The 18,750-nt window shown below is 42.3% G+C and overlaps 1 protein-coding gene across 6 annotated transcripts in view; it reads right to left on the reverse strand.

The window, feature by feature from the left end:
* Positions 1–1,375: 1,375 nt before the first annotated feature.
* Positions 1,376–18,750, reverse strand: part of LOC130281834 (uncharacterized) — a 110,346-nt gene continuing 92,971 nt past the window's right edge. For all 6 annotated transcript variants that reach the window (XM_056529512.1, XM_056529511.1, XM_056529509.1 and 3 more), the window contains 3 exons: positions 11,044–11,197; positions 3,202–3,368; positions 1,376–1,708 (listed from right to left, as the gene is read on the reverse strand). In XM_056529512.1, the coding sequence (XP_056385487.1) occupies positions 1,390–1,708; positions 3,202–3,368; positions 11,044–11,197 (640 nt within the window). In that variant the 3' untranslated portion in view covers positions 1,376–1,389. The remainder of the gene's footprint in view (positions 1,709–3,201; positions 3,369–11,043; positions 11,198–18,750) is intronic.

Genomic DNA, 18,750 nt, shown 5'->3' on the forward strand with positions numbered 1-18,750 from the left:
CCATAGAATGGAGCCTCTGATGGCAGAGCTTGATCCAACAAGAAATGATGCTTTGTCTGCTTGGAAGGCATGGCGTGATTTTACACCTGGCCCCTCATTTGCTGCTTATCTTTCATGATCACATCTTTGCGTTCGCACGCAGTGTGGTCCCTTGGCTGGGATGTGAGACCTCCTCTGCCTGCTCTCCCCTAATAATTTTTTTTTTCCCCCAGCTGCTCTGTTTGGGTTTTTCTTACACTTGTTTAATTGTAAACTTTGAATTACTTTCAATAAACATAGATTTTTGAAAGAAACAAAAAGAGAAAAGGGAACATATTTTCGGCATTTTTTTTAGCCCCCATAGGGGACAATTGCTTGCAATCTTTTTTATTGCAAACACTGGACCATGCCGCTCAACAGATTTTGCTATTAGGTACCGGAGAGGGATTTTTCCAGTTTTAGACCCCGGATCAGTGATGTCCTGCATCAGTAAGTGGGATTCACTGGGTATTAAGTGCACTAAGCTGCTGAGTCTGTTTCATACATTGGGAGCAGACAAAGGACGTACATTTATTTGTCCTTAGAGGGGTACAACTGTAAAAATATAAAGTTACACAGATCTCCTTTTTGTAAAACCAGAAAAAATATTGATTTAATCATTTATTCATTACATACATTTATGTATAATAAACATCCTTAAATATTTACTTATTTACATTCACACACAACAAGTTTATGGAAGTCTAACATAATATTACAGTTAAAGGAGTACTCCGGGGGAAACCTTTTTATTTTTTAAATCAACTGGTGCCAGAAAGTTAAACAGATTTGTAAATTACTTCTATTAAAAAATCTTAATCCTTCCAGTACTTATTAGCTGCTGAATACTACAGAGGAAGTTATTTTCTTTTTGGAACACAGTGCTCTCTGACATCATGACCACAGTGCTCTCTGCTGACATCTCTGTCCATTTTAGGAACTGTCCAGAGCAGCATATGTTTGCTATGGCGATTTTCTCCTACTCTAGTACTGGAAGGATTAAGATTTTTTAATAGAAGTAATTTACAAATCTGTTTAACTTTCTGGCACCAGTTGATTAAAAAAAAAAAAAGTTTTCCACCGGAGTAGCACTTTAATACACATATGACACAAATGCATGTAGATACTGATGTTTCTACACAGGATAATTACATATACATATAATTACACAGTATAATTATATATACACAGTACATATTTACAGTATATGTAAACTTTTACAGCCACTTTCTGATCACTGCATTTGTCACATGTATCTTATGCCTGTTGACAATTTTATGCAAACTTGTGATTTGAGCTAAAATCGAATTTAGTAAAAAAAAAAAATATATATATATATATATATATATAACTGTACTCATGAGGAACCACCTATAAAATAATTCCTCTCTTAGAATGTGTTTTGTTCCTCGGTGAAATACCAATGTCATTATAAGTAGATGTTTCTTTCAACTCAATAAAGGGTCTGGTGTTGTTTGAAGGTACATGTATAAGTGTAAATTCTCTAACCACACTTCCCCAAGCATAGTCAACATAGAATCCAGTAGATGAAAAATCATAGAAATCAGAGGAGTCAGATGAGAGATCAGTAGAGGAACAGTCAATAATTGTTTCATATACATCTTCTGACATTTCCTCCTCTTCTTCATCTTCAGACACAAAATATTCAATTCTTTCTACAGCCGTTGAGCTAAGAAAAAATAACATTTGGATATTTTAGAAAAGAAGAATTTTACTTTCACTATTGTCCATTTTTCTGTTATTTTGCTCTTTTCTGTTATTATCAACCTTCTAGCAATACGATGGCCCAGATGTATCTAACTGTGTGAGAGAAAAAGTGGAGAGATTTTTCCACAGCAACCAATCACAGCTCAGCTAACGAGCTCTGGTAAAGTGAAACCTAAGCTGTGATTGGTTGCTGTGGGGAAATCACTCCACTTTTTCTCTCACAGATTGATAAATCTGGGCCAATATGCTTCTTTATATGCTAGAAAAATGCAAGATGGATAGTTCTCCTATTATAACAGTGAGCTAATGTACCTAACCAGAGTGAGTTTTGAAGGATATAGGCTTAGATATTGAACCATACATTACACAAATGCCAAATCAGATTGAGATCTGGGGAACTTGGAGACCTTAAACTTTTGAAACCATTTCAGAATATTTTATGCAGTGCGGCAGGTTGCAATCTCCTGTTTGAAAAGCCAATGCCTGGTCTACAGCAGTGTTTAGGTAAGTGGTACATGTAACATCCACAGGGATGCCAGGACACAAGGTTTCCCAGCAGAACATTGCCCAGAGCATCATACTGCCTTCACTTGCTTGTCTTCTTCCCATAGTGCAACCTGTGACAGACATGCCCCTGGCTGATCACTTAAAGGGGTATTCTGGCTTTATACATCTTATCCCCTAACCAAAGGACAGGGAATAAGGTGTATGATGGCAGGGGTCCCACCACTGGGGACTCCTGTGCTCTCGGTGCAGCCCCCGGCATTCTGTGCCGGTTGCTGCCTCCGAGACGGGGACTTGACGTCATGACCATGCCCCCTAGTGACATCGTGCCACGCCCCTCCATTCATGATGGCCCTCTTCCATATCCATAGGATAGGGCATAAGATGTATGATCGCAGGGGTCCCACTGCTGGGGAAACCCATGCTCTCTGTGCAGCCCCCGTCACGCCCCCTCCCATAGACATGAATGGAGGGGGCATGACGTCACAAGGGTGTGTGGCCGTGATGTCACGTCTCCATCTCTGAAGCAGTGCTTGGCACAGAATGCCGGGGGCTGCACCGAGAGTGCGGGGGTCCTCAGCGGCAGGACCTCTGCGATCATACATCTTATACCCTATTCTTTGGACAGGGGATAAGATGTATGAAACCAGAATATCCCTTTAAATAAAAAAGAACCTGTTCAAACCATTTTTTTCCCATTGTTCCATGATCCAATTCTGATGCTGACGTGCCTACTGGTGGTACAAAGGGGCTCCCAGGGTAATACTTTGTGATAAACTTGTAGCCATGAGAACCTTTTGAAATCTAGGCATTGTCCAGAGTGGAAAACCCATATAATGGTATGGCTGAATATGTGTATGGCTCAGTATATGAGTGGTGTAGTTCTAACTTTTGGGACCTCACAGACAGAAAGAATACATGAGGCCAGAAAAGTTCCAAAAGTTAACTTACCAGCCCGTAGCATTATGAGTTGTTATTTCTTTAATGGTATTGAGTATCACGTCCAAAGTAGGCCTTCTTGTAGGATTTCGATTCCAACATTTCAGTACACATTTCACTAGTTTATTCACTGGATCTTCACTTGTGTTTTGAATGCTTACAGAGTGACAATATTCTTCCTACAAAATGGCATGTTAGACATAGTTTGTTAAAATCTTGTACTAATAATCGTATTCTACAAAGTCCATTTAGCATAAATCAATACATCAAGCTCCATTTTTATTCACATGTCATCAATGTATTATATCTTTCTGAGCCGTTGTGTGGCATGGCTATGTACATAGGGCCTGTGCAGCAGCATACAGGGTCCCTACAGCTCTGTATTGCGGAGACATAGAAACTCAGTGTAGCACCTTATTGCAATGTATATCTTCCCACCCAGGGGACTAGTTACGGGCTGGCGGGGGACACTTTCAAACATCTTATCCTCACCATCCCTCCAGGCAGGAACATCTCCCGGAGATGGTAAGGAAGAAGTTTGTACCTTATATAATATTTTGCCAGGAGTTATATATGGTAAATTCTGATGACAGGCTCTCTTTAATCTACTTATAACCCCAGAGCATCTTGTCCCACCCTTGTTCAAAACAGCATAGATATGATATTTATATTTTACTGGTATGTGTATGGTTTACTGCTGATGCATTCTTAGTATAATGTTTAACCCCTTAACCTGTTAAGGACCAATGACGTAACGTTATGTCATGAGTCCTCTCCCGATCCATACACATGGCCGGGACCAGCGCGCGCCATTGATCTATTGATCAATATTAACCCTTTAGACGCGGCGTTCAAAGTTGAACGCCGCGTCTAAAGTGAAAGCATGCCGGTTAGCTCAGGGAGCTGTCCGAGATAGCCGCAGCGAAATCGCGAACAGCTTACAAGACAGCTGGAGGGTCCCTACCTGCCTCCTCGCTGTCCGATCACCGAATGACTGATCAGTTCCTGAGATCCAGGCATGAGCAGTCAAGCGGCAGAATCATCGATCACTGGTTTCCTATGAGAAACCAGTGATCAATGTAAAAGATCAGTGTGCGCAGTGTTATAGGTCCCTATGGGAGCTATAGCACTGCAAAAAAAAAGTGAAATAAAAAAGTGAATACAGATCATTTTTTAGTTTTTTTTGTTTGAACATGTGCTGCACTCTTCCCCACCCCCTCAGCCCAACCATTACACCTTGTTCACACTGGTGTGGTGCAAGGCGGCGTCCGTTGCTGCCGTGGCGCTGTGTCTGCGGGCAAGTGCGGCCCATAGACTGGTTTGAGTGGCATTGGGGCCGCTCTGCCAGTGGGTCGCTCCCCCCCCCCCGTGGGCACTGGAGTCGCGGCGGTGGTGGCGCCGCCCAGTGCTACGCCATTTTATGCTAGGGACGTTAGGGACCCACTCTGAATAGGTGGCCTTGACGTGGCGAGTGGGCTTGTACTTTTTGATCAAAAATGTATACTAACAACCTGTGAGTTTTTGATATTATGCTGAGAAGCAATCAGATCATCATACAAGATTGTAGATGTGCGCCATGTCTGTTTTCTACCCGAATTCACACTGTGATTTCTATCCTTCCCTTTGTTTTTTTTTGTTTTTTGTGTGAACATGTGCTGCACTCTTCCCCACCCCCTAAGCCCAACCCTATATAGGTGGTAATTAGCCACACAAGGGCCATTTCATTCCTGGCAGCCTCCCAGTCTGACTGGGAGAGCATGGTAAGTGAGCCATTACACCTTGTTCACACTGGTGTGGTGCAGGGCGGCATCCGTTGCTGCCGTGGCGCTGTGTCTGCGGGCGGGTGCGGCCCATAGACTGGTTTGAGTGACATTGGGGCCGCTCTGCCAGTGGGTCGCTCCCCCCGTGGGCACTGGAGTCGCGGCGGTGGTGGTCGCCGCCCAGTGCTACGCCATTTTATGCTAGGGACGTTAGGGACCCACTCTGAATAGGTGGCCTTGACGTGGCGAGTGGGCTTGTACTTTTTGATCAAAAATGTATACTAACAACCGGTTAGTTTTTGATATTATGCTGAGAAGCAATCAGATCATCATACAAGATTGTAGATGTGCGCCATGTCTGTTTTCTACCCGAACTCACAAAGATCATTTAACCCCTCCCCTAATAAAAGTTTGAATCACCCCCTTTTTCCCGTAAAAAAAAAAAAAATAAAACACAGTGTAAATGAAAATAAAAATAAACATATATGGTATCGCCGCGTGCGGAAATGTCCGAATTATAAGAATATATTGTTAATTAAACCGCACGCGCAAAAAAATTCCAAAGTCCAAAATAGTGCATTTTGTCACCTTTTATATCATGAAAAAATGAATAAAAAGCGATCAATAAGTCCTCTCAATGCAAAAATGGTACCGATAAAAACTTCAGAACACGGCGCAAAAAAGGAGCCCACATACTGCCCCACACAGTTATAGGGGTCAGAAGATGACAACTTTAAACGTATTAATTTTCCTGCATGTAGTTATGATTTTTTCCAGAAGTACGACAAAATCAAACCTATATAAGTAGGGTATCATTTTAATCATATGGACCTACAGAATAAAGATAATGTGTCATTTTTACCGTAAAATGTACAATGTAGAAACGGAAGCCCCCAAAAGTTACAAAACTGCATATTTTTTTAATTTTATCTCACCATTATTATTTTTTTTCATTTTGCCTTAGATTTTTGGGCAAAATGACTGATGTCATTACAAAGAAGAATTGGTGGCGCAAAAAATAAGCCATCATATGGATTTTCAGGTGCAAAATTGAAAGAGTTATGATTTTTTAAAGGCAAGGAGGAAAAAACGAAAATGCAAAAACAGAAAAAACCCCTGTCCTTAAGGGGTTAAGGACTCAGCGTTTTTCCGTTTTTGCATTTTCATTTTTTCCTCATCACCTACTAAAAATCATAGCACTTTCAATTTTGCACATACAATTCCATATGATGGCTTATTTATTGCGCCACCAATTCTACTTTGCAGTGACATTAGTCATTTTACCCAAAAATCCACGGCGAAACGGAAAAAAAATTCATTGTGCGACAAAATTTAAGAAAAAAAGTCATTTTGTAAATTTGGGGGCTTCCGTTTCTACATAGTGCATTTTTCGGTAAAAATTACACCTTATGTTTATTCTGTAGGTCCATATGGTTAAAATGATACCCTACTTATATAGGTTTGATTTTGTCGTATTTCTGAAAAAAAATCATAACTACATGCAGGAAAATTTATACGTTAAATATTCTCATCTTCTGACCCCTATAACATTTTTTATTTTTCTGCGTACAGGTCGGTATGAGGGCTAATTTTTTGCGCTGTGTTCAGAAGTTTTTATCGGTACCATTTTTGTATTGATCAGACTTTTAATCGCTTTTTATTAATTTTTTCATGACCAAATTTTAAATGACCAAAAATACGCTATTTTGGACTTTGGAATTTTTTTGTGCGTACACCATTGACCATGCGGTTTAATTAACTATATCATTTTATAGTTCGGACATTTATGCACGCGGCGATACCACATATGTTTATTTTTATTTACACTGGTTTTTTTTATGGAACAAAGGGGGGTGATTCAAACTTTTATTAGGGAAGGGGTTAAATGACATTTATTAACATTTTTTTTTCACTTTTTTTTTTTTTGCAGTGCTATAGCTCCCATAGGGGGCTATAACACTGCACACACTGATCTTTTACCCTGATCCCTGCAAAGCCATAGCTTTGCATGGATCAGCGTTCTAGGGGCTCGATTGCTCAAGCCTGTAGCTCAGGCTTGGAGCAATCAAACGCAGATCGGACATGACGCAGCAAAGGTAATGGGGCCTCCGCTCGCGTCCTAGCTGATCAGGAAATCGTGATTTTATCGTGATGGTCCTGATCAACCTGACTGAGCTGCCTGGAAGCTTTTACTTTTGTTTTGGACGCGACAATCAACTTTGATCGCCACGTCTGAAGGGTAAATAGCGCGTGGCACTACGATCTGTGCTGGGCGATATTAGCCCAGGGTCCCGGCTATCATTAGCAGCCGGGACCGACCCCGTATGATGCGGGGTCACGGCGTGACCCCATTTTAAATTCTGGGACCGGGCTCAGGGCATACAGGCACGCCCTGCATCCTTAAGAGATTACACTGTTTCTGTCATAAAAAAAAAAATGTATATAAATATAATTTAAAAAAAAAAATGTTATTAAAAAATTTATATTGGTCAGTATTAGTGCTGAGAGCCTCACTAGATATAGTCAGAGGGAGCAGGCCACTGTGCACTTCTTTCCCTGACTCGCTGGTCAATCCAACTCATTGTAAGAGACAGGCTCCAATATACTTCTGTAAAGCTGTCTCGTGCCTTGGATGGAGCTGCAAGTTGGGGAGAAAAGCACACAACTGTATAAAAACATAGAATGTGTTGGTGACGGCAGATAAGAACCATTTGGCCCATCTAGTCTGCCCAATATCCTGAATACTATGTGTAGTCCCTGGTCTTATCTTATAAAATATTGCTTTATGCCTATCCCATGCATGCTTAAACTCCTTCACTGTATTTGCTGCTTCCTCTTCTGCAGTAAGGTTATTATATGCATCTACTACTCTCTCAGTAAATAAATACTTCCTGGTATCACTGCAGAAACTTTTGCCCCTGTAATTTAAAACTATGTCCTCTTGTAGTTATTCTTCTCTTAAAGGAAAACTGTCAGCCTGTTCACCCACGTTAAACCCAATAGATTGGGTTATAGTGTGGGGGAACAGGATTCAAACTAGGGGTCACTTACCTATTTTCGTGAACTGGTCGCCAATATATCTTTTTCTGAAGTTCCGGGATTTGTAATGCGAATAAGGGCACTGAAGGCATCTCCCCTGCCGATTGGCTGCCTCTTGCTCCTGTAGTAAGGCTCCTAAGCCCGCCCCGCATTGGATTCAACTCCACGTCCTAGTGTGGAGTCCCACATCACGTGATCGCAGCGCTCTGTCTGAAGAGTGCATGCACCGCTATATGTTCCCCAGCTTTCACATTCCCCAGCGTAAGAGCTGGGGAAAATATAGTGGTGCATGCGCTCTTCAGACTGAGCGCTGCGATCACGTGATGTGGGACTCCATACTAGGTCGTAGAGTTGAATCCAATGCATATGCATAGTGGAGGGGCGGGCTTAGGAGCCTTACTACAGGAGCGAGAGGCGGCCAGCCGGCGGGGGAGATGCCTTCAGTGCGATTTTTCTCATTAGAAATCTCGGAACTTCAGAACAAGTTATAATGACGGCCAGTTGACAAAAATAAGTAAGTGACCCCTCGTTTGAATCCTGTTCACCCACACTATAACCCAGTGTATTGGGTTTAGTGTGGGTGAACAGGCTGACCGTTTTCCTTTAAATATACTCTTCCCTTTTACCTTGTTGATTCCCTTTATGTATACAAATTTCTATCATATCCCTCTGTCTTGTCTTTCTTCCAAGCTATACATTCTCACCAATCTAGCGATTAGTGGGAAGTCTCAGCACTCAGACTTTAACGGATCAAAACTCTTTCTATCTACTGTATCTATTGCATATGCATGGATGCAGAGCTATAACTTGTAGCTTCTAGGCCTGAGTGCAAAATCTGTAACAGGACTCCATGCCTACCATGTGAAACATAGACCCCTCAACCACCAGGGCCCTGTGGCAACTGCTACCTCTACACCTTCTATAGTTATACTTCTGTACTGTGTACATTTGTATAATTATATATATATGGGAACAACCAAATACAGTGATCCCTCAACATACGATGGTAATTCGTTCCAAATGAACCATTGTTAGTTGAAACCATCGGTATAGGAAGTTATACTCACCTGTACCCGCCACTACGGACCGTCACCGCTGCCCTGGATGTCACCCTCCATCACTGTTGCCACGTCCCCGGGGTGTCCCCGCCGCTCCGGACCATCACTGCCCGGGGTTGACGCTCTTCATCGCCGTCGTCACGTCGCTGCGCACGCTGCTCCTACTGGATGACAGGACGGCTTGCACGATGACGTGATGACGATGAAGAAGGGCGACGGCCATGCAGGTGATCCTGAAGAGGATGGTCAGGAATGCCGGGGACAGGTGAGTGATCATCACCGCAGCACACGGGGAACCTTAAACTGCTATCTGGCGGCAGCTGAAGCAGTCTGTGCTGCCGTACAGCCGTTTATGTGATGGCCCCGACATACAAAAGCATTGTATGTTGATGCTGCCTTCAACATGCGATGGCCTCTGAGAGGCCATCATATGTTGAAATTATCGTATGTCGGGGCCATTGCAGGTCGGGGGGGGGGGGGGGGGGTTACTGTATATGAAATATCTACTGTGATCATGGTCAACTCTGCAAAATGGTAGTTTCTTTGTTATTGCCTTTGGATTGGTTTTAGGTTGCCATGTGACTGCATTTTACATCTGCATCTTGATATGAAACACTCGGACTTACAAAGAATAGGGGATAAGATGTCTGATTGCGAGGGTTTCGCTGCTGGGGACCCCTGCAATCTCCCTGCTGCACCCAACGTTTGTTTAGAGCGTCAAGTGCAGCGCCGGAGGCTTGTGATGTCACGGCAACACCCCCTCAATGCAAGTCTATGGGAGGGGACGTGACGGCCATCAAGCCCCCTCCCATAGACTTGCATTGAGGGGGCATGGCCACGACGTCCCGAGTGGGGATGTCACGAGCCTCTGCCTCGCATCACCAGTCATCCGGCACGGAGCAAAGTTCGCTTTGTGCACCAGATGTCTGGGGTGCCGCCGTCGAGATCACGGGGGTCCCCAGCGACGGGACCCCCATGATCAGACATCTTATCCCCTATCCATTGGGTAAGGGATAAGATGTCTAGGGCAGAGTACCCCTTCAAGGAATGCCAAAATTAATTTTGTTGTATCTTTTCAGCTGCTATACATTGGAATAACTATTATAATGTGTATTCTGTATGTTCTATGCAAAAAAGTATGCTGAGCTGAGTTTTAAACATGGGAGCATTTAGGCAATCTATTCTACAGTGTGCATGTACCGTAGAACCTGGTACAAGATACTGTTGTTAGCTGAAATGTTATGTAAACTGATCCTTAGCTTACCATAAAACCATATGATCATTTAGGTTTGGCTCAGTTAAACTGTGGAAGGTCTGGGGGTCGGGGTTATATAATAGATGCTAAAATACAGACACTATTACTTATTGTACATCTAAATGTGATTTTTGTATAGCAGGTAAATGGATATTAACTTATTACATTAACGGGGTACTCCCGTGGAAATGTTTTTTTTTTTTTTTTAAATCAACTGGTGCCAGAAAGTTAAAACAGATTTGTAAATTACTTCTATTAAAAAAAATCTTAATCCTTCCAATACATTTTATGGGCTGTATACTATAGAGGAAATGCTTTTCTTTTTGGATTTCTCTGATGTCAGGACCACAGTGCTCTCTGATGACCTCTGCTGTCCATTTTAGGAACTGACCAGAGCAGCATATGTTTGCTATGGGGATTTTCTCCTGCTCTGGACAGTTCCAAAAATGGACAGCAGAGGTCAGCAGAGAGCACTGTGGTCCAAAAAGGAAAGCATTTCTTCTGTAGTATATAGCCCCTAAAAAGTACTGGAAGGATTAATATTTTTTAAAAGAAGTAATTTACAAATCTGTTTAACTTTCTGGCACCAGTTGATTTAAAGAGTACCCCTTTAAGATGTACAGAACAATTGTAGAAGTTTCAACAACACATCTTCAGTGTGTGACTATTCCTTAGTGAGGAGTTATAACTGGTTTGTGATGTAGTTGATCTCATGAATGTCTTAAAAATATGTCTTTATTACCAAATGTGTCCTGCAATGTTGAAATGACTCCAGGGGTTGATTTTGATAAATTGTGTTTATATGGAGACTTATTGCTTCCCAAAATACAGCCGCCAAGTTGAAGATGTCAGAAGCTTTAGAATACATGCTGTTATCCCTGACTTCTGGTGCTGACCTGTAAATTAAACATATCATTTAGTTGACTAATACATTTCAGTATTATTATGTTTACATCTATCTGAAATGATAAGTAGTGTTGCTCGTGAATATTCGCAATTCGAATATTATTCACGAATATCGCATATTCGCAAATTCGCGAATTTCGCGAATATAGCGCTATATATTCGTAATTACAAATATTCGTTTTTTTTTTTTTTTCTTCACAATACACATCACAGTGATCACCCCTCTCTGCTTCCAGCTTGTGTGGTGTAAAGAAGGCCCTAATACTACTGTGTGAGACTGGCGTGCGAAAATTCGCATATGCCAAACTTCGCATATGCTAATTTTCGCATATGCTAATTTTGTATATGCAAATTTTCACATATGTTAATTTTCGCACACGCGAATTTTCGCGTATGCGAAAATAAAACGAGAATATAACGAATATGCGAATATTCTCGAATATATGACGAATATTCGTCCATATATTCGCGAATATTCGCGAATTCGAATATGGCCTATGCCGCTCAACACTAATGATAAGTGGCTATTGGCCGAAATCTTAATTTGAGAATAATACCATAGAGCAGTGTTTTCCAACCAGGGTGCCTCCAGATGTTGCAAAACTACAACTCTCAGCATGCCTGAACAACCTTTGGCAGCCTTTTGCTGTCCAGGCATGCTGGGAGTTGTAGTTTTGCAACACCTGGAGGCCCCTGGTTGGGAAACACTGTCATAGAGAGAACACCTGTGATAATTTATAATACACCAAAAAGCCACTAACTACGTTAAAAACACCATATCTAAAGCTTGCTTTAAACTGCCAATAACCCCCAAAAATGCAAGGAAGAAAAATGCAACAACAAAAAAGCATTTTAGGTAGGGTGTTATATTTTCATAATTACTTCCAGCTAACATCTTTTTGCAGCAGTTTTCTGCAAATGACCAAACAAAAAACACAGGTACATATACTAGGAAAAATGCAACAAAAAACACATAATACCAGGCTCTTTAGCACACAGGGACCCTGATTAACCCCTTAAGGACCAGGCCATTTTACACCTTAGGACCAGAGCGTTTTTTGCACATCTGACCACTGTCACTTTAAACATTAATAACTCTGGAATGCTTTTAGTTATCAATCTGATTCCGAGAATGTTTTTTCGTGACATATTCTACTTTAACATAGTGGTAAAATTTCGTGGTAACTTGCATCCTTTCTTGGTGAAAAATCCCAAAATGTGACGAAAAATTTGAAAATTTTGCCTTTTTCTAACTTTGAAGCTTTCTGCTTGTAAGGAAAATGGATATTCAAAATATTTTTTTTTTATTCACATTTCCAATATGTCTACTTTATGTTTTCATCATAAAATTGACAAGTTTTTACTTTTGGAAGACACCAGAGGGCTTCAAACTTCAGCAGCAATTTTCCAATTTTTCACAAAATTTTGAGCCTCGCTTTTTTTCAGAGACCAGTTCAGGTTTGAAGTGGATTTGAAGGGTCTTCCCATTAGAAATACCCCACAAAGGACCCCATTATAAAAACTAAACCCCCCCAAAGTATTCAAAATGACAATCAGTAAGTGTTTTAACCCTTTAGGTATTTCACAGGAATAGCAGCAAAGTGAAGGAGAAAATTCACAATCTTTATTTTTTACACTCGCATGTTCTTGTAAACCCAATTTTTGAATTTTTACAAGGGGTAAAAGGAGAAAATGTATACTTATATTTGTAGCCCAATTTCTCTTGAGTAAGCACATACCTCATATGTCTATGTAAAGTGTTCGGCGGGCGCAGTAGAGGGCTCAGAAGCGAAGGAGCGACAAGGGGATTTTGGAGAGTGCGTTTTTCAGAAATGGTTTTTGGGGGGCATGTTGCATTTAGGAAGCCCCTATGGTGCCAGAACAGCAAAAATAACCCACATGGCATACCATTTTGGAAACTAGACCCCTTGGGGAACGTAACAAGGAATAAAGTGAGCCTTAATACCCCACAGGTGTTTCACGACTTTTGCATATGTAAAAAAAAATAATAAATTTCACTAAAATGTGTGTTTCCCCCCAAATTTCACATTTTTGCAAGGGTTAATAGCAGAAAATACCCCCCCAAATTTGTAACCCCATCTCTTCTGAGTATGGAGGCACCCCATAAGTTGGCATGAAGTGCATTACGAGCGAACTACAATGCTCCGAAGAGAAGGAGTGATATTTGACTTTTTGAGAGCAAATTTTGCTCGGGGGGCATGTCGCATTTAGGAAGCCCCTATGGTGCCACAACAGCAAAAAATACCCACATGGCATAGCATTTTGGAAACTAGACCCCTTGAGGAACGTAACAAGGAATAAAGTGAGCCTTAATACCCCACACAGGTTTCACGACTTTTGCATATGTAAAAAAATATATATATTTTTTCACTAAAATGTGTGTTTACCCCCAAATTTCACATTTTTGCAAGGGTTAATAGCAGAAAATACCCCCCAAAATTTGTAACCCCATCGCTTCTGAGTATGGAGGTACCCCATAAGTGGACCTGAAGTGCACTACGGGTGAACTACAATGCTCAGAAGAGGAGGAGCACCATTGAGCTTTTGGAAAGAGAATTCGTTTGGAATGGTAGTCAGGGGCCATGTGCATTTACAAAGCCCCCCGTGGTGCCAGAACAGTGGACCCCCCCCCCCCACATGTGACCCCATTTTGGAAACTACACCCCTCACAGAATTGAATAAGTGGTGCAGTGAGCATTTACACCCCACTGGCGTTTGACAGATCTTTGGAACAGTGGGCTGTGCAAATGGAAAATTAAATTTTTCATTTTCACGGATCACTGTTCCAAAAATCTGTCAGACACCTGTGGGGCGTAAATGCTCACTGTACCCCTTATTACATTACATGAGGGGTGTAGTTTCCAAAATGGGGTCACATATGGGGGGGGGGGGGTCCATTGTTCTGGTACCATGGGGGCTTTGTAAACACAAGTGGCCTTCAATTCCGTACAAATTTTCTCTTCAAAATCCCAATGGCGCTCCTTCTCTTCTGAGCATTGTAGTGCACCCATAGAGCACTTTACATCCACATATGGGGTATGCTCTTACTCAGAAGAAATTGGGTTACAAATTTTGGGGGGCTTTTTTTTATTTTCCCTTGTGAAAATGAAAAATTTAGGGTAACACCAGCATTTTAGTGAAAACATTTTTTTTTTCATTTTCCCGTCCAACTTTAATGAAAATGTGTCAAACACCTGTGGGGTGTTCAGGCTCACTATACCCCTTGTTACGTTCCATGAGGGGTGTCGTTTCCAAAATGGGGTCACATGTGGGTATTTATTTTTTGGGGTTTATGTCAGAACCGCTGTAAAATCAGCCACCCCTGTGCAAATCACCAATTTAGGTCTCAAATTTACATGGTGCGCTCTCACTCCTGAGCCTTGTTGTGCGTCCGCAGAGCATTTTACGCCCACATATGGGGTATCTCCCTACTCAGGAAAGATTGCGTTACAAATTTTGGGGGTCTTTTTTTCCTTTTACCTCCCGTGAAAATAAAAAGTAAAGGACAACACCAGCATGTTAGTGTAAAAAAAATTTTTTTTTTACACTAACAGGCTGGTGTAGACCCCAACTTTTCTTTTTCATAAGGGGTAAAAGGAAAAAAAGCCCCCAAAATTAGTAATGCAATTTCTCCCGAGTACGGAGATACCCCATATGTGGCACTAAACTGTTTCCTTGAAATACGACAGGGCTCTGAAGTGAGAGAGCGCCATGCGCATTTGAGGACTAAATTAGGGATTGCACAGGGGTGGACATAGGGGTATTCTACACCAGTGATTCCCAAACAGGGTGCCTCCAGCTGTTGCTAAACTCCCAGCATGCCTGGACAGTTAGTGGCTGTCCGGAAATGCTGTGAGTTGTTGTTTTGCAACAGCGGGAGGCTCTGTTTTGGAAACACTGCCGTACAATACGTTTTTTATTTTTTATTAGGGGGACAGTGTAAGGGGGTGTATATGTAGTTACCCTTTATTATGTGTTAGTGTAGTGTAGTGTAGTGTTTTTAGGGTACGTTCACACTGGCGGGTTTACAGGGAATTTACCGCTAGGAGTTTGCGCTGCGGTGAAAAATTTGCCACAACTCATACTTGAAGCAGAAAACTTACTGTAAACCCGCCAGTGTGAATGTACCCTGTACGTTCACATGGGGGGGGGGGGGGGGGGCAAACCTCCAGCTGTTTCAAAACTACAACTCCCAGCATGTACTGACAGACCGTGCATGCTGGGAGTTGTACTTTTGCAACAGCTGGAGGCACACTGGTTGGAAAACCTTCAGTTAGGTTCTGTTACCTAACTCAGTATTTTCCAACCAGTGTGCCTCCAGCTGTTGCAAAACTTCAACTCCCAGCATGTACTGATCGCCGAAAGGCATGCTGGGAGATGTAGTTATGCAACAGCTGGAGGGATCGCAACTACAACTCCCAGCATGCAGAGACAGCTGTTTGCTGTTTAGGCTTGCTGGGAGTTGCAGTTTTGCAACATCTGGAGAGCTATAGTTTAGAGACCACTGCACAGTGGTCTCCAAACTGTGGACCTCCAGATTTTGCAAAACTACAACTCCCAGCATGCCTAGACAGCAAACTGCTGTCTGGGCATGCTGGGAGTTGTAGTTTTGCAAGATCTGGAGGTGCACAGTATAGAGATCACTTTGCAGTGGTCTCAAACTGTAGACCTCCAGCTGTTGCAAAACTGCAACTCCCAGCAAGCCTAAACAGCTCTCTGGGCATGCTGGGAGTTGTAGTTTTGCAACATCTGGAGGGTTACAGTTTAGAGACCACTATAGTGGTCTCAGACTGTAGCCCTCCAGATGTTGCTAAGTAACTCACCGACTTCTGTTGGATCCAGGGAGCTGCGTCGCGGTCCTCTTCTTCCGCCGATCGTCGCCCGCTGCCGCCGCTGATCGTCGCCCGCTGCCGTCGCCGATGGGTAAGTGGATCTTCGGCGCCGGTCCCTGTCGGTTTCCCCGTCCTGACCCGCCTATTGTGGGTGGGCAGGACGGGGAAACTGAAAGTAAACCCCTCCGCCCCCGATCTGCTATTGGTGGTCGCGTCTAGACCACCAATAGCAGAGATAGGAGGGGTGGCAACCCTGCCACCTCACTCCTATCGCTACAGGGGGATCATGGGTGTCTAGAACACCCGCGATCCCCCTTCTATTCCGGGTCACCGGGTCACCATAGACCCGTATGACCCGGAATCAGCGCAAATCGCAAGTGTGAATTCACTTGCGATTTGCGCCGATCGCCGACATGGGGGGTCTAATGACCCCCCTGGACATTTGCGCGGGGTGCCTGCTGATAGATATCAGCAGTCACCCCGACCCGGTCCCCGCCCCGCGCACGGCGGGGACCGAAATTCCCACGGGTGTACAGGTACGCCCTTGGTCCTTAAGTACCAGGGAGCAAAGGTGTACCTGTACGCCCTTGGTCCTTAAGGGGTTAAAGGGGTACTCCAGTGGAAAACTTTTTTTTTTTTAATCAACTGGTGCCAGAAAGTTAAACAGATTTGTAAATGACTTCTATTTCAAAATCTTAATCCTTCCAGTACTTATCAGCTTCTGTAAGATCCAGAGGAAGTTCTTCTCTTTTTGAATTTATTTTCTGTCTGACCACAGTGCTCTCTGCTGACACCTCTGTCCATGTCAGGAACTGTCCAGAGCAGGAGAAAATCCTGATAGCAAACCTATCCTGCTTTGGACAGTTCCTGACATGGACAGAGGTGTCAGCAGAGAGCACTGTGGTCAGACAGAAAAAAAAAAAAAAAAAAAAAAAAGAACTTCCTTTGGAACAAACAGCAACTGATAAGTATTGGAAGGATTAAGATTTTTAAATAGAAGTAATTTACAAATCTGTTTAACTTTTTGGCACCAGTGAATACAAAAATAATTGTTTTCCACTGGAGTACCCCTTTAACTATTAGAGGTAGCTTATTTGAGTTTCTTTCCTGACTTGCTGGTTTTCATTATACAGTGGAGCAAAAAGTATTTAGTCATCCACCATCTTAAAAAGATGAGAGGTCTGTAATTTTCATCATAGGTATACCTCAACTATGAGAGACCCAATGAGAAAAAAAATCCATAAAATCACATTGTCTGATTTTTAAAAGAATTTATTTGCAAATTATGATGGAAAATAAGTATTTATTCAATAACAAAAGTTCATCTCAATACTTTGTTATATACCCTTTGTTGACAATGACAGAGGTCAAATGTTTTCTGTAAGTCTTCACAAGGTTTTCACACACTGTTGCTGGTATTTTGGCCCATTCCTCCATGCAGATCATTTCTAGAGCAGTGATGTTTTGGGGCTGTCGCTGGGCAACACGGACTTTCAACTGCCTCCAAAGGTTTTCTATCTAGAAACTGGCTAGGCCACTCCAGGACCTTGAAATGCTTCTTGTGAAGCCACTTCTTTGTTGTCCAGGCGGTGTGTTTGGGATCATTGTCATGTTGAAAGACCCAGCCATGTTTGAGGTTCCAAGCAAATCTTGCTTGGAACCCCAGATCGAGGGAGATTATCAGTGGTCTTCTATGTCTTCTAATACTTGTCCCCATATTTGATTTCTTCACACATAGCTGCTTGCCTATTGCAGATTCTATCTTCCAAGCCTGGTGCAGGTCTACAATTTTGTTTCTGGTGTCCTTCGACAGCTCTTTGGTCTTGACCATAGTGGAGTTTGGAGTGTGACTGTTTGAAGTTGTGGACAGGTGTCTTTTATACTGATAACAAGTTCAAACAGCTGGCATTAATACAGGTAACAAGTGGAGGACAGATGAGACTCTTAAAGAAGAAGTTACAGGTCTGTGAGAGCCAGAAATCTTGCTTGTTTGTAGGTGATCAAATACTTATTTTCAACCATAATTTGCAAATAAATTCTTAAAAAATTAGACAATGTGATTTTATTTTTCTCATTTTCTCTCTCATAGTTGAGGTATACCTATGATGAAAACTACAGGCCTCTCTCATCTTTTTAAGTGGGAGAACTTGCATAATTGGTGGCTGACTAAATACTTTTTTGCCCCACTGTATTTACTTTTCTGGTGTACACTGTGGCGGATGCTCAATTTTGGCGCAGTGCAACAGTAAAACCGACAGAAAACAGCACATTGTGGTGCACGCTCAATTTTTGTACAGTGTGACAGCAAAGCCTGATTGAGATTTCCTGTCCCTCGACGTCGAAAGATCCCTGAGAAACCATGAGCAAATGGACAAAGGTAAATAAAAAAGGTTTTCACCAGAGCCCGCTAAAGGTGACAGATAGATGGTGCAATACTACACCATGATGACAAACAAAACCAGATTAGCGACAGACAGTGAGTAGTCAACTAGCCAAGGTCAGAACCAATAGGATACAGATGAATTAAATTAGCAGGCAAATTAGTAAACCAAAGTTTAGTCCAGGATCAGAAAGCCAGAGTAATCTAAAATACCAAAGAGAATATAAAAGCAAATGGGTATGGAGCTAGGAAGCATAAAAGAATCACAGACAGTGAAACATTATCAGCACTCAGCACCTGATTAAATCTG

Source organism: Hyla sarda, chromosome 7 (assembly GCF_029499605.1).
Source record: "Hyla sarda isolate aHylSar1 chromosome 7, aHylSar1.hap1, whole genome shotgun sequence".
Lineage (NCBI taxonomy): Eukaryota > Metazoa > Chordata > Amphibia > Anura > Hylidae > Hyla > Hyla sarda.